This window comes from Lethenteron reissneri, unplaced genomic scaffold (assembly GCF_015708825.2).
Source record: "Lethenteron reissneri isolate LAM-NWPU_2019-01 unplaced genomic scaffold, ASM1570882v1 scaffold_124, whole genome shotgun sequence".
Classification (NCBI taxonomy): Eukaryota; Metazoa; Chordata; class Hyperoartia; order Petromyzontiformes; family Petromyzontidae; genus Lethenteron; species Lethenteron reissneri.
This window is the reverse complement of record NW_026890937.1, coordinates 124,867-138,172: the sequence shown is the minus strand read 5'-3', so window position 1 is coordinate 138,172 and position 13,306 is coordinate 124,867. Positions and strand designations below refer to the sequence as shown.

Genomic DNA, 13,306 nt, shown 5'->3' with positions numbered 1-13,306 from the left:
TGACCAGAATTGTACGTGAACGAAAATAACAAATTCACCTGTTTTTTCATTGAAAAGAGGTACATTTCTAAATATCACTGTCCTGGTCACAAAAGCAAAGTTTGTGGGGAATAGCCATTTTTTGTACTTAAGAGGCAAAAGCAATTAGGAAAAAACACATACTACCCAGGAACAAGACATTTTTTTTGTTACACAGTGGAAAAACTGCACCACCGCTCCCCACATAGATAAACTCTTACATACACATATATTTCACATGAATGCCATGTAAGTGTGGATCACTTGTCAGCATGTCATAATGATCCAGGTGTCAAGGGATGACTGACCAAGATGATTAACAGATGCACCAGCTGTTTTTCCTGCTGTCTTGCTGCATTTGAGGCACCCAGCGTTCCCACCCATTCATGTGATCGTTGCTACTCCAACCTCATTGTTGTTGCAGAGCAAATACCTCCAACTCCCCTGCAGCATATGTCACGGGCCTCTTTGAGAGGCCGATCTTGACAGCAGGTCTGATCAACTCCACATCCTCCAATCTCTTCTCTAGCCAATGCCATGCCCGTTTAGCCCGTAACATCTGGACTAACAGAAGATGATTGTGCATGCTGTCTGTTTATGCAGAATTCATGACCCAACCAATGCAGCCTCCCCTGCAAAAGTCTCAGATTATATTCTGTACTGATATTTTAGGGCTCTGTAAGGTTATAATACAATCTTGTTTGGTTCAATAGAGGGGATCATAGGCTGGCCAGTCTTAATTATAAGCCAGAACAGACGGTCCTTTAAATAAGTTAATATTTTGCATCTACAGAGAAAGGAGTAATATCTGTGGCCAAGAAGACTCGCAGCTTTGTTTGTTCGTTTATTTCTAAATCCTCTTGTCTTGGTGAGGGTGTAGCGGCAGCACATTTAGTAGGGCAGTCCAGACTTCCCTTTCCCTGGCGACAGACTCTGGATCTTCCTGGGGAATTCCCAGGCATTCCCAAATCAGCCAAGCGACATATTCCCACCAGCAAGTCCTGGCCCGGGCCCCGGGGACTTCCCTCAGTGGGACGTGCCCGATAGAGTTCCAGGGGCAGTCTATTGGGGGGCCTCGTTACAGATATTGTATATTGATATCACTCGTGGAATGAGGCCTGGTGGCTCGGTGACCCACGTAACCCATTTGGACCCAGCCTGGAATGGCTGCGTGGCACCGTCCTGTGCGCCCACCATCCACAGTACGAAGAGTGAGAGGCGGGTGCGATGCCAGTATGGCAGGGAGAGGGATGGTCTCAGACAGACTAGACCTTGGTGATGGACACTCACAGCTTTGTATGGCGCAAAAGTCCAGGCAGCTTCCACACAGTGTTACACAGTCTAATGAAAGAATGCTGCTAGACAAATTTAAAGTGAGACTTTGGCTGCCAAACCAGAGCTGGTCGTGAACACATTAACCAGGTATGGGAGCTCCTCCATTACTTGCAGAACTCCCTGATTACTCATGGAGAGTTGAGCAGGTACAGTGTTGTATGACATGAAATTCCCCGGCAGGTGATTTATTTTGGTGGAACATACGCAAGGCCACCTTTCGTGATGGAATTATCCAGGCACAGAACGAGATTATCTAACCCCATCTCCTTGAGTAGCCATTTCCAGATCATCAGCAGATATAACATGGTTGACCAGGGAACGATCCCTTAACTATAACCAGGCATCAATGCGCGTATCATTTTAACTGTAACGAATGCAATTATTTATATGGCTATTGTGAGCTTCTCAAACTACATAATTAATGAAGATGCTATGTAATGTAATGCATGGGGGCAGAGTGAATTTCTGTCACAAGCCAAATTGAACAGCAAATGGCTCCAATTCCTGGTCACGCAGCTTTAGACGGGCTTGCCCAAAATCATAAAAATCGTCAATGAATGTGAGCAGAGGCAGAGACGTAAAAAACAAAGAACAACCCAAAACCCCAAGCCTCGATATGGTACGATAGACCTTAATTACATAAAAAAGCAGAGACATTACTCTTAATGTTTGATTACTGAGACCTGAGCTAAGCCGGGTAACTTAGTTATTGCTGGATAAATACTATACTTCCGATTAAGTTTGTGAGTGAGTGGGGAGCGGTAGTGCAACGGTTAGCGTGCTGCGCTATGAACCCAGCGAGCCGATTTCTATTCCCACAGAGCCAAGCCACAACATTTGGCTGTCGTCTGATGAAGCTGGTTGGAATTACTGTCAAAACGTTGTACTTAGATTGTAAATGTTGTGGCTTGGCTCTCCAACACACTGATCTGCTGTACTAGTACACTACACTATACACAACTATACATTACACTTTACACAACTATACACTACACTTTACTATACACAACTATACACTACACATTAGTGCTGTAATAGTGACGCACTGCCCACGTTCTGTTTACGTGACAAACCCTTACTAATTGGCTGTGTCGGGTGGTGGCGGGGTGAACGGCACATTGATTTATTTACGCGATCAATCCCAAACAAACCTGTATTATGGCTGTATATTTGGAGTTTGCGTGTCCCTCTCTCTCTGTGGTCGCGTGGATTTTCCTCCGGATCCTGCGGTTTTCCCTGCACATTTAGAGTCAACATCACCACGCGTTTAGAGTATTTGACCGATAAACATTTCCACACGTTGATCAGCCCACTGTGTTGTGGGCAGGTCACTTCTGAAAAAGAGCGGTGTAGCTCAAGTGGGCTATGCCTGGTAAAATAAAAAAAAACGTAGAAATATTTAAAGTAAAAACAAAGTTTCAAAGTAGTGAGCCAGGTGAAGACAAATTAAACTTAAGCAGAGAATTAAAGCAAATGCAATCAGGCGAGGGCAGGAGGCAAGGCCCCGCATGGCTAGGCCCCGCGTTGTAATGTTTCAACCTGGACATCGATTCCATACTCGCTGCTACTCAATTGATATCCCTACGAGGGAGAAGGAGCGAGGCTCTACCTGGGTTCACAACAACAACTACAACAACAATCACCACAACAACAACAACAACCACCACGATGTAAACTTCTCACCTCGGATCTCAGTGAGCGAGCGTGCGCGGAGCAGCAGCTACCTGGCAACTCGTGACGTCATGCGGCAGCAGGAGGTGACATGACGTCACTTGCGAGGTTCACACAATCCCCTCCTCCTACGAGCAGCAGGGTAACTGAATATATTATTTCTAGATTTGAAGCTTTTGTGACTGCAAGGATTCATACTCTTAGATTTTTCGGTAAAGTCACGTAGGTAAAAAATTAAAATTAATAAAAGTAAAATAAAATAAAAATCACGACGTTTCGGAGGCAACACAAGCTTCCGTCTTCAGGTGGAACCGTCACAGCCACGACAGCTGTATCAAGTAAATGAGAGATCACAAGAGCTACCACTCTGTATATATAATGGTTGAAGAGGGGAAGGGCCAAGTACGGCACATTTTTTTTAATATGGTAAGGTGAGGCTTAAGACTAGGAATAGACTGCATAACAAAAGACTGAGCCTTTATTATGGAGAGGTACCTAAGAGTATGAATAAATTATGTTAATGAGAAGGGCCCATGTCAGGTGATGGTGCTTGCCTGCTGTCCCCGTCCCAAATAAGCATTTTACTGGAACGGAAAGTAGGCAGACGTGACGTCACGCTCAAAATCACGTTGGAGGGGGTAAATACCTCGGTGACATGACGTCACTAGTGGGGACACCTCCCCCTCGCGCATCACGGCAAGTTAATGAGTGGTGACGTCAGAGAGCGAGATCAGGGATAGAGTTTAAGTTTATTTAGATTCCATTTCTATGGCTCCCTCTCTTGAACAGAGACCCCTTGGGTGTGTGAGCTCAACAACAACAACGTGAACATTATTGTGTGCGTGAACATTGTGTGTGGACACTGTTTGTTGGCGCAGTCGGAGGCACAGGTGGTGCATTGGCCAGTCATCTGTCAGTCGACCCATGACACCTGGATCTGCCCCGTGCACATACCCTGGCATAAGCGCCGTGGTGACGTCACCACCACTTCGTGGCGAATGGCGGTTGTTATTACTGTGTGTATATGTAGGGGTTATTACGGGGAGAAGGGCGGACAGAAAACACAGGGTGTCTGCACCCACACACGGGTGTCTACATCCACGTCCGCATCCATTAACCACTGGGGGGCCATGGGGGCTCTGTGATCCCCCATAAATCCGCCCCTCGGAGGGAATTCCTATAAAAGGCGGGGAGCCAGAGAGCTCGGGGCCAGTGTGGAAGAAGCTTACCAGTGAAGTCTGAAGACCGGCAGAATAGGCCCTGGGACTCCCCTGTCTCGCTGCTCTTGTCAGCACCGAGCTGGGCAAGTCAGTGGCGCGGCCCCACGAGCTTCCGGACCTCTGGGAACAGGACAGGGGGAATAGTGCGAGGGGTGTTTTCCCATCTAGTATGGGTGAAGGGGGCATTACCCCTTCAAGAATTGTACTGCCCTTGAGTTTAATAAAAGAGTGTGCCTCGACTCCGTCGTCAGTCTCCCTGGAACCCACTACATCTGGCGTCAGAAGTGGTCGAAAGAATGGATATGAGACGGACAACTCGTACCCAAGACCCCGGAGAGGACGACAGCGAGGGAGAAGCGGTGCAAGATATCGTCGCCGACGTACCTGAGCAACCGCTGCCGACTCCACCACCTGCAGGGCAGTTGGAGAGAGCCGGGACATCGGCTGATGAGTTGGCATTGGCCCACTCGCGACTGGCGGAGCTCCTGTATGCAGCGGCCGCCACACTTGAGCAGATAACACGCCTGGGGCCGGGGGGAGCGGCGCAGCGTGAAGACGGACAGCGCCCGCCAGAAACTCCCGCCTTTGCGATGGGCCGGAGGCTTGAACTTCCCGCCACGGGTACAGTAGGAGCCGAGGGAGGGGCCCCAGCACGTCACGCGGGCGGCAGGGCCCAACCAGCAAGCACCACGTCATCGGTGGGGGCGGGTCGCAGTGGCTACCTATCAGCAGTCGCCGGGTCATCAACAGCGGACAACTGCACCGACCAAGCCGAAACCAGCACGTCACCAACGGCGTGACCTCCATTAGGGTCCGCCATTGCTCCCCATACAGTCCATGGAGACAGTACGCGAGCTGGGCGATCGTCGGAGACGGAGCCGACATTTTAGCAACGCCTGCCGGCCCTGCAGGAGTTCGTATCGAGCGGCGGCGACTGGGGTGGGTTTCAGCGCCGTTTCCTCGCCCACCAAAAGATGGCTGGGTGGACGGACAACGAGGCGCTGCATGCTCTTCCGGCGATGCTGGATAGCGACGCCCTTGGCACCCTCACCGCTGCACCCAGGTCGGAACGCTCCACACTTCGGTCGGCGCTGCAAGTGCTGGCCACGGTTTATGGGCCGCCTTCCGATTGTCGCCAGCTTTTCTACGAGCGGCAGAGAGGCGACAAGGAGTCACCACTCGCGTACCGCACGGCCCTGTTGGCGTTGGCGGCTTTCCCGCGTATGGACGAGGAAGGGGTGGATGCGATGGTGGCCGAAAAATGTTTTGCTGTTGGCCGACGACTTGAACTTCGTCATCCTGGCGCAGGATGATGCGGATATGTATTCATTGTGGGCTGCAAGGCACATCCATGCCAACCTGATTTCCCAACGGAGGAAGGCCAACAAGGCAGCTGCGGGACACACCGTGGCAGCAACCACCTCCGAATCCGAGGGGGTCTTCGCTGCGGGCCGTTCTGCGGGATGGCGGTCTGGCGGGCGACCGGCTCAGGACGCGCCGAGCCATCGAGAGCAGCCCAAGTCTTCTGGAGCACTCGTCGTGTGCTACAACTGTGGCCTCTGGGGCCACGTGGCATCGGGATGCCGGGTTCCTCGACAGCGTGGAGCAAGAACTGGGACTGAGGACGGCCCTCTTCAAAAGCCTCCACAACATCCTCCGGCAAGTCGTGGCACCCCACATGTTCGGCCTGCACGCACACCCACTTCTTTTTCACATGCCCCGACACACGATTCTCAGGGTTTGGGTGCTGGTGCGTCAAGTCGCGGCTTGATGGGGAGGGCGCTCCAACCGGGCCAATGGTCCGAGTTGGCTCACCGGATTGTGGCTGCGTCGGCGGGGTCGTCCGTTGTCACGGGGCACATTGATGGGGTGGAAGTACGGGTATTGATCGACACAGGAGCATCGGCGACTATCATTTCCGATTCAATTTATAATATCCTGCCTGTTCAAAGTCGGCCGTTGCTCCCCGTCGACATACCTTGTTACGCTGCAAACGGGGGCTCGTTAGGTATCGTCGGCCAAATTCGACAGCAAATTTCTATCGGGGACATTAAATTATCTGGGCCGGTGTTGGTCTCCTCCTCTCTGGCAATTCCGTGCCTGTTGGGGACAGACTTTTTGGCCAAAATGCCTGTCAAAATTTTTATTGACCAGGGATGCATCGAACTTCCATCGGGCCGACGTATAACGTTCTTGCCCTCCACCCCTGCCTTGCGTACAGCCTGTGCAACGGTACAGGCGCTCGTTGCTCGAACGGTGCGCGTACCGCCGGGGGCACAGATGCTCATGCCCCTGCGGTTGCGTCGACCGTTCGCTAAAGGGGTCTTAGACCAGGGTATTTTGCTGGGGTCGTCTAGGGCCGGGGTGAATGGGCCAGATTTGGTGACGGCCCAGACAATTGTTAAAGGGGATGAGGACCCGTTTATCGCGGTCCTCAATGTCGGGACACGGACGGCGGTGGTTTCCCAGGGAACCGTGTTCGCACATGCGATTCCGGTACCTGCGGAAACGCCGATCATTGGCCAGGTGGCCACCGCTTCTCAGCCGCTACTGCAGTCAGACCATGACGAGGGTTGGCTAGAGGCGCTTTGTGCTGAGACACCTGACCTATCTGACTCACAACGTGCTAAATTGCGTACCCTTTTGCGAGAATTTTCCGACGTCTTTAGTAAGCACAAATATGATATCGGATGTACGAAATTGCTGCGCCACCATATTGACACCGGTGACAACGCTCCTATCCGCCAAAATCCTTTTCGGTTAAGTCCCGCCGAAAAGGATCATGTCAAATTGGCTGTAGATTACATGCTGGTTTCTGACATTATTTCTCCCTCAACCAGCCCTTGGGGTGCACCCATAGTGTTGGTCAAAAAGCAGGATGGGTCCCTAAGGTTCTGCGTTGATTTTCGGCGTTTGAATAAAATCTCTGTGGCCGATGCTTACCCGCTTCCTCGAATGGACGAATCTCTGGATGCCCTGGCTGGATCACGATTCTTCTCCACCTTGGATTTGCTGTCAGGGTTTTGGCAACTTCCTTTGGATGACGAATCGAAGCCCAAAACGGCTTTTCGAACGCCGCACAGCCTCTTCCAATTCAATCGTTTGCCTATGGGGCTCCACTCAGCTCCCGCAACGTTCCAGCGCCTAATGGAATTGGTTCTCGCTGGCTTGCAATGGGAGGTCTGTTTGATTTACCTGGACGACGTGATCGTATTTAGTAGGACATTGGAGGAACATCTTGATAGGCTTCGGGCCGTCTTTCTCAAAATGTGCACAGCTAATTTGAAATTTAAACCGCAAAAGTGCCATTTGCTCCACGAATCTGTGAGATATTTGGGTCACATCTTCGGACGGTCAGGTATCTCAACCGATCCCGCCAAAACGCGTTGTGTCAGCTCCTGGCCGACTCCCACCTCGGTGGGGGAGGTTAGGAGCTTCATCGGTTTTGCTTCATATTACCGGCGGTTTGTCGCGGAGTTCGCTTCCATCGCTAAGCCGTTACATGCCTTAATGGCGAAGGGGGTGAAGTTTCATTGGGGGCCGGAAGAGGAGGCCGCATTTAACTCTCTTCGTGATGCCTTGGTGGGGGCCCCGCCGTTGAGTTACCCCGATTTTTCACTACCTTTCGTGCTCGACACTGACGCGAGCAACACAGGGATTGGGGGCGTGCTTTCCCAAGTTGTTGGTGGCGTGGAGCACGTTGTGTCTTACGGTAGTAGAGTATTGTCTCCTGCCGAGCAAAGATACTGCGTCACCCGCCGTGAACTGTTGGCTATTGTTTTCTTTATTCAACAGTATACGGCCATATCTGTACGGCCGGCATTTCACCGTCCGTACAGATCATGCGGCATTGCAGTATGCCCTGCGTATTCACCAGCCATCGGGGCAGTTGTCGGGGCAGTTGTCCCGATGGCTGGAGATCATTCAGGATTTCGATTTCGAAACAACATATCGCAAGGGGATTCGCCACACTAATGCCGATGCCCTGTCGCGCCTGCCGGCCACTTCGGATTGCACTTGTTTCTTGGGCTCGGGGCGTTGCAAATCGGCGAGCGACGGCCAGGATCGGGTCCTTGCGGCCGCCGTTGAGGCTCCTTCGGGCGTTGGCCCTATTGATATGGGAGGGAAGGATTCCCTACTGGGCTTGTCAGGTGCGGAGTGGGGGCGCCTCCAATTGGAGGATACTTCCCTCCTGGTGCTACAGCGTCGTGCGGAAGGATCCGGTCAGGAAAAGTCGGGCGTTGACTCATGGAGGTTGTGCCAGGGCCTCCTCATGCATTGAAACGGGACGATCCGCCGCCACAGGCTGGTAGTGCTTTCCACGTTGAGGTGTAGGGCTGTATGGGCTGCTCATGAGCGGCCCCTGCACCTGGGCACCCACAAAACCCTTGCCATGCTCCAGCTTAATTTCTTTTGGCCGGGCATGGCAAGGGATGTGGACGATCTCTTGCAGTCTTGTACCCAGTGTGCTCAACGGAAGCCGCCAGCAAGGGGAGCCAGCCCACCGTTCCAGTCTATTTCGGTCTCCCGGGTTAATGAGCTGGTCGCTCTTGATATTTGGGGGCCGTTTCCCTCCACGCCTAGGGGTAATAAGTACCTACTGGTTGGCGTGGAATATTTCACGCGATGGCCTATGGCTTGGCCCCTCGCCAACCAGTCGGCAGCAGCCGTTGCGGAGGCTTTTGTCCAGGGCTATGTCCTCGACAAGGGCGCTCCGGAACGGTTGTTGACCGATCAGGGAAAGAACTTCACTAGTTCCCTTTTACACGAGGTGTGTGAGCTTCTCGGTACGAAGAAAATTCGTACTTCCCCTTACCACCCACAAACGGATGGGATGGTAGAACGCCTGCATAGGACTATTACGTCCATGCTATCACACCAGGTATCCGAGTCCCAAACTGATTGGGACCTTCAGATCCCAGGAGTTCTGGCAGCTTACAGGATGGCTCCTCACACAGCGACCGGATTCTCGCCATTTTTTTTATGTATGGCCGCGAAGTTGACCCGCCTGTCGCGGCCCAGCTGAGAATTTCCACTCCACACGCTAAGTCCAAGTTGGCTGACAATGTTAAATTTAATATCCTCAAGTTGGCTGAGGTGCGGGAGGCGGCAATTCAAAACTCTGACTCTCGCCAGAAGGCGAATGAAAGGTTGCGATTGCGCCGGTCACACACGGACGAATGGCACCCGGGCAACAGAGCGTGGCTACACTGTCCCCAGGTGCCATTGGCTACCTCGTCTAAACTGTTGCGACCATGGAGAGGCCCCATGGAAATTGTGCAGGTTGTGCGACCCCAATGTGTTCGCATTAAATGGGGGAAGCGTCGGTGGTTCGTCCACCCTTCACGGTTGAAGTCGTTCTTTGCGCCACATGCTTCCTCTCACAACTATGGCCGAACATGTGGGGGGTCCACTGACTCCTGGAGGGTGGGTTCACCACCAGCCTCTGATCCGCTGCTAACTGTTCCGCCTTCAGGGGTCCAAGGATTAACGCCCTCTCGGCCGCCAGCCTCTCCCGAGGGGGTCGGCGCAGACTCGTCCGGGAAGCCGGAGGGCCGTGCGCCTGAACTGTCAACACCCGCCGCCGGCCCGACCGGGTCGGGCCCTTGTGACGGGCCCGCTGCACGGACACGCGCCAAAACGCGCTGGTTGTTATGAATTGCTTCCCGCGCGTGTTCCGCTGCCGTGGGGCTCGCTCACCGTTCTTTTTTGGGGGGAGTGAATCACACTCTGTACATATGTTGCATGTTGGGGCTGGGGTATTTATAGGGGACCGTCGGTTGTTTGTTACTCTTGTTATTGTTATGGGGCACACGCATGTTGACTGTGTTAAGTCTTTATTGTTGGTTTTTGAGGGGTTTTGTTGCAGCCGGGACGGCTGCGGGTTGTATAGGGGGGGTGATGTAGGGGTTATTACGGGGAGAAGGGCGGACAGAAAACACAGGGTGTCTGCACCCACACACGGGTGTCTACATCCACGTCCGCATCCGTTAACCACTGGGGGGCCATGGGGGCTCTGTGATCCCCCATAACTCCGCCCCTCGGAGGGAATTCCTATAAAAGGCGGGGAGCCAGAGAGCTCGGGGCCAGTGTGGAAGAAGCAGTGAAGTCTGAAGACCGGCAGAATAGGCCCTGGGACTCCCCTGTCTCGCTGCCCTTGTCAGGGCTGAGCTGGGCAAGCCAGTGGCGCGGCCCCAAGAGCTTCCGGACCTCTGCTCTTGTAAGAGCAAGGCCGGGTTAGCTGGGTGCCGGGATGTGCTTTACCAGGGCCGGATCAGACAGCCTCCCATAGCACTATTAGAGGACTGGGAACAGGACAGGGGGAATAGTGCTAGGGGTATTTTTCCATTTAGTACGGGTGAAGGGGCCGTTACCCCTTCAAGTATTGTACTGCCCTTGAGGTTAATAAAAGAGTGTGCCTCGACTCCGTCGTCAGTCTCCCTGGAACCCACTACATATACACTGTGCGTGTACAGACTATTTGTATACTGTGTGGGTAAACTGTGTACGCTGTGTACATGGTGTGTGTAGACCTTGTGGGTACACTGCGTGTGTACAGTGTGTGGGTGGTCCGAATCAGTCGGGCGGCAACATCTTTTCATCGGCTGCGCTATGCTGTGTGGAAGCTACCTGGTTTGTCGCTCCGCATGAAGCTTTGGTTCTTCTCGGCCAGTTTTGCCCTGCCTTCTGTAGACATGTGAAACGTGGACCCCTCTAAATGGAACATCTGCGCCAGTTAGAAACATTCAGGCTGTCATGCCTACACTCAGATTGATGGAAGCCAAGTGGTAGCACATTCTCTATTTATTGCAGAGGTTCAAGGTTCAAATCCGACAGGCACGTCTGGCTACTCCAGTAACATTAAACAAAATATGCACCGACTGCTTAACAGTGGATGTAAAACATTTGATTGTGTCATTCAAAACGCATAGGTCATTGCATGTTGGTGTCATGGTCAATATTTGGGCAATTTCAAACATGATCCAGAAATTACATAATGAAGATTAGACATCAATCATCACCCCCTACTGACAGACTCATGCCCACATGCAGGTGACAGCAGTGTCACCTTATGACACAAAGGCAGCCGCCACTTGAAGGTGCTCTTCGAACGTTTGTGATGAGATAGGAAACTGAGTTGCTGAGGCAATTAAGCAAGCACCATATCAATGCAAATATAAATATAACAGTGGAATACTTGGAAGCTTATTGGCTCTTGCTCCTGATTATTCATCTACCCAACCCACAGGTCCACAAATACTCGCCGCTCTTACTCTGCAGGTTGAACCCAGGAATTTGAGTGGTCGAATTCACGTTCTTTTCATTAAAGGCCAATGACAAAGGTGAATCTATTGGAGCGTTATTAAGCTTACATATCTACCGGGTCTCCATTTTAATTTGAATTGTCTAAGAAGTCCACCCACACCTCCACTTCCACAAACTGCTGGGAGTTGCCTCGCTCTGCCTCAAAGTCAGAATTCTCCTCCTGCTTCACGTTGCCTCCATCGATGTGAAGGTACGATTTTGGAGTTGAATCTTCATCTTCACAGTTTACCGTCACTTTTTCGCTCTTCACCATCACTTCACATTTCACCTTCACTTCTTCGCTCTTCATCACTTCTTCACATTTCACATTCGCCTCTTCACATTTCACCTTGATACCTTTAAAAGTGTCCAAGCTGGGATTCACTTCTGGTTTCATGAGGGATGGGCTCATTGCAGCACTTTGACTTTCACAAGCCGATTTCAGACTCCATTTCTTGGGGATCTTCTGATGCTTGTGTGTCTTCTGGTGATGTTTAAGAATTGATGACTGTGCAAACGCCTTCCCACACAGAGTGCAACTGAAGGGTTTCTCTCCCGTGTGTGTTCTCTGATGTGCTTGAAGATGTGATGATTGTGCAAACGCCTTCCCACACAAAGTGCAACTGAAGGGTTTCTCTCCCGTGTGAGTTCTCTGGTGTATTTTAAGATGTTGTGAATGTGCAAATGCCTTCTCACACAGAGTGCAACTGAAGGGTTTTTCTCCTGTGTGTGTTATCCGGTGTTTTTTAAGAGTAGATTTATGTGAAAATGCCTTCCCACACACACTGCACTTGAAGGGTTTATCTCCCGTGTGTGTTCTCTGGTGTGATACAAGACCAGATGACTGTGAAAACGCCTTCCCGCACAGACTGCACCTGAAGAGTTTCTCTCCCGTGTGTGTTCTCTGGTGTATTTTAAGATGTTGTGAATGTGCAAACGCCTTCTCACACAGAGTGCAACTGAAAAGTTTCTCTCCCGTGTGAGTTATCTGATGAAATACAAGAGCAGATAACTGTAAAAACGCCTTCCCGCACAGACTGCACTTGAAGGGTTTCTCTCCTGTGTGAGTTCTCTGGTGCTGTATCAGATATTTAACATGATCCGTGCTGTATGCACACTGGTTGCATTGTTGCCTTTTTGTACCGAGCTGTGCTGAGTGCCTTTGCTCCATCAGACCAATTCTGCAGAGGAAGTGTCAGAGGAAGCGTCAGCAGCAGACAGAAAAAAACAATATCCAGACCATCTACGTCAGTATCGAGGCACAAAGGAATGCATATATACACAGTCACACATGACTTGCACGTCTATACTCACTCATATATTCATGATAGAGTGAAAAAGATTCCCACATTCATCACACGGGTACAAAATGAGAGGGCAAATGGAAGCCCTAGTATCTTCAAAATGAATGTTAACCTAAAACTCCCAGTACACAATTTCGGTTGTCTGGCTACAAAAGGAATATTTATGAAAGCAAAATTCAGCTAACATAGCAAAGTGTGTTGAAAATAATACTATTTGAATTATGCAGAAATGCATAAATTAATGTTCAATCACGACTTAAAGGTGTGAAGCCGGGCTCAGATTTCCTTGAATGCTGGGATGAACAGATCTAACTTCAGCTGCATATGTGCAGTGTTAATTTCCTGTTTCCATTCTCATAAAAAGTTCCAGAGAAAAACAAAAATAAACTATTGTTTTGATTTAACCTCCGTGTTCAATCGAGTTAATATACTTTACTGTAAATACAAACTTGA

At 50.9% G+C, this 13,306-nt stretch overlaps 1 protein-coding gene across 1 annotated transcript in view; it reads right to left on the bottom strand.

Annotated features, from left to right (window-relative positions):
• The window catches only part of LOC133361787 (zinc finger protein 62 homolog), a 39,160-nt gene extending 26,299 nt beyond the window's left edge, over nucleotides 1–12,861 (bottom strand). Inside the window, exon 1 of the mRNA XM_061580783.1 lies at nucleotides 12,053–12,861. Within this exon, the coding sequence (XP_061436767.1) occupies nucleotides 12,053–12,720 (668 nt within the window). The 5' untranslated portion in view covers nucleotides 12,721–12,861. The remainder of the gene's footprint in view (nucleotides 1–12,052) is intronic.
• Nucleotides 12,862–13,306: the final 445 nt, after the last annotated feature.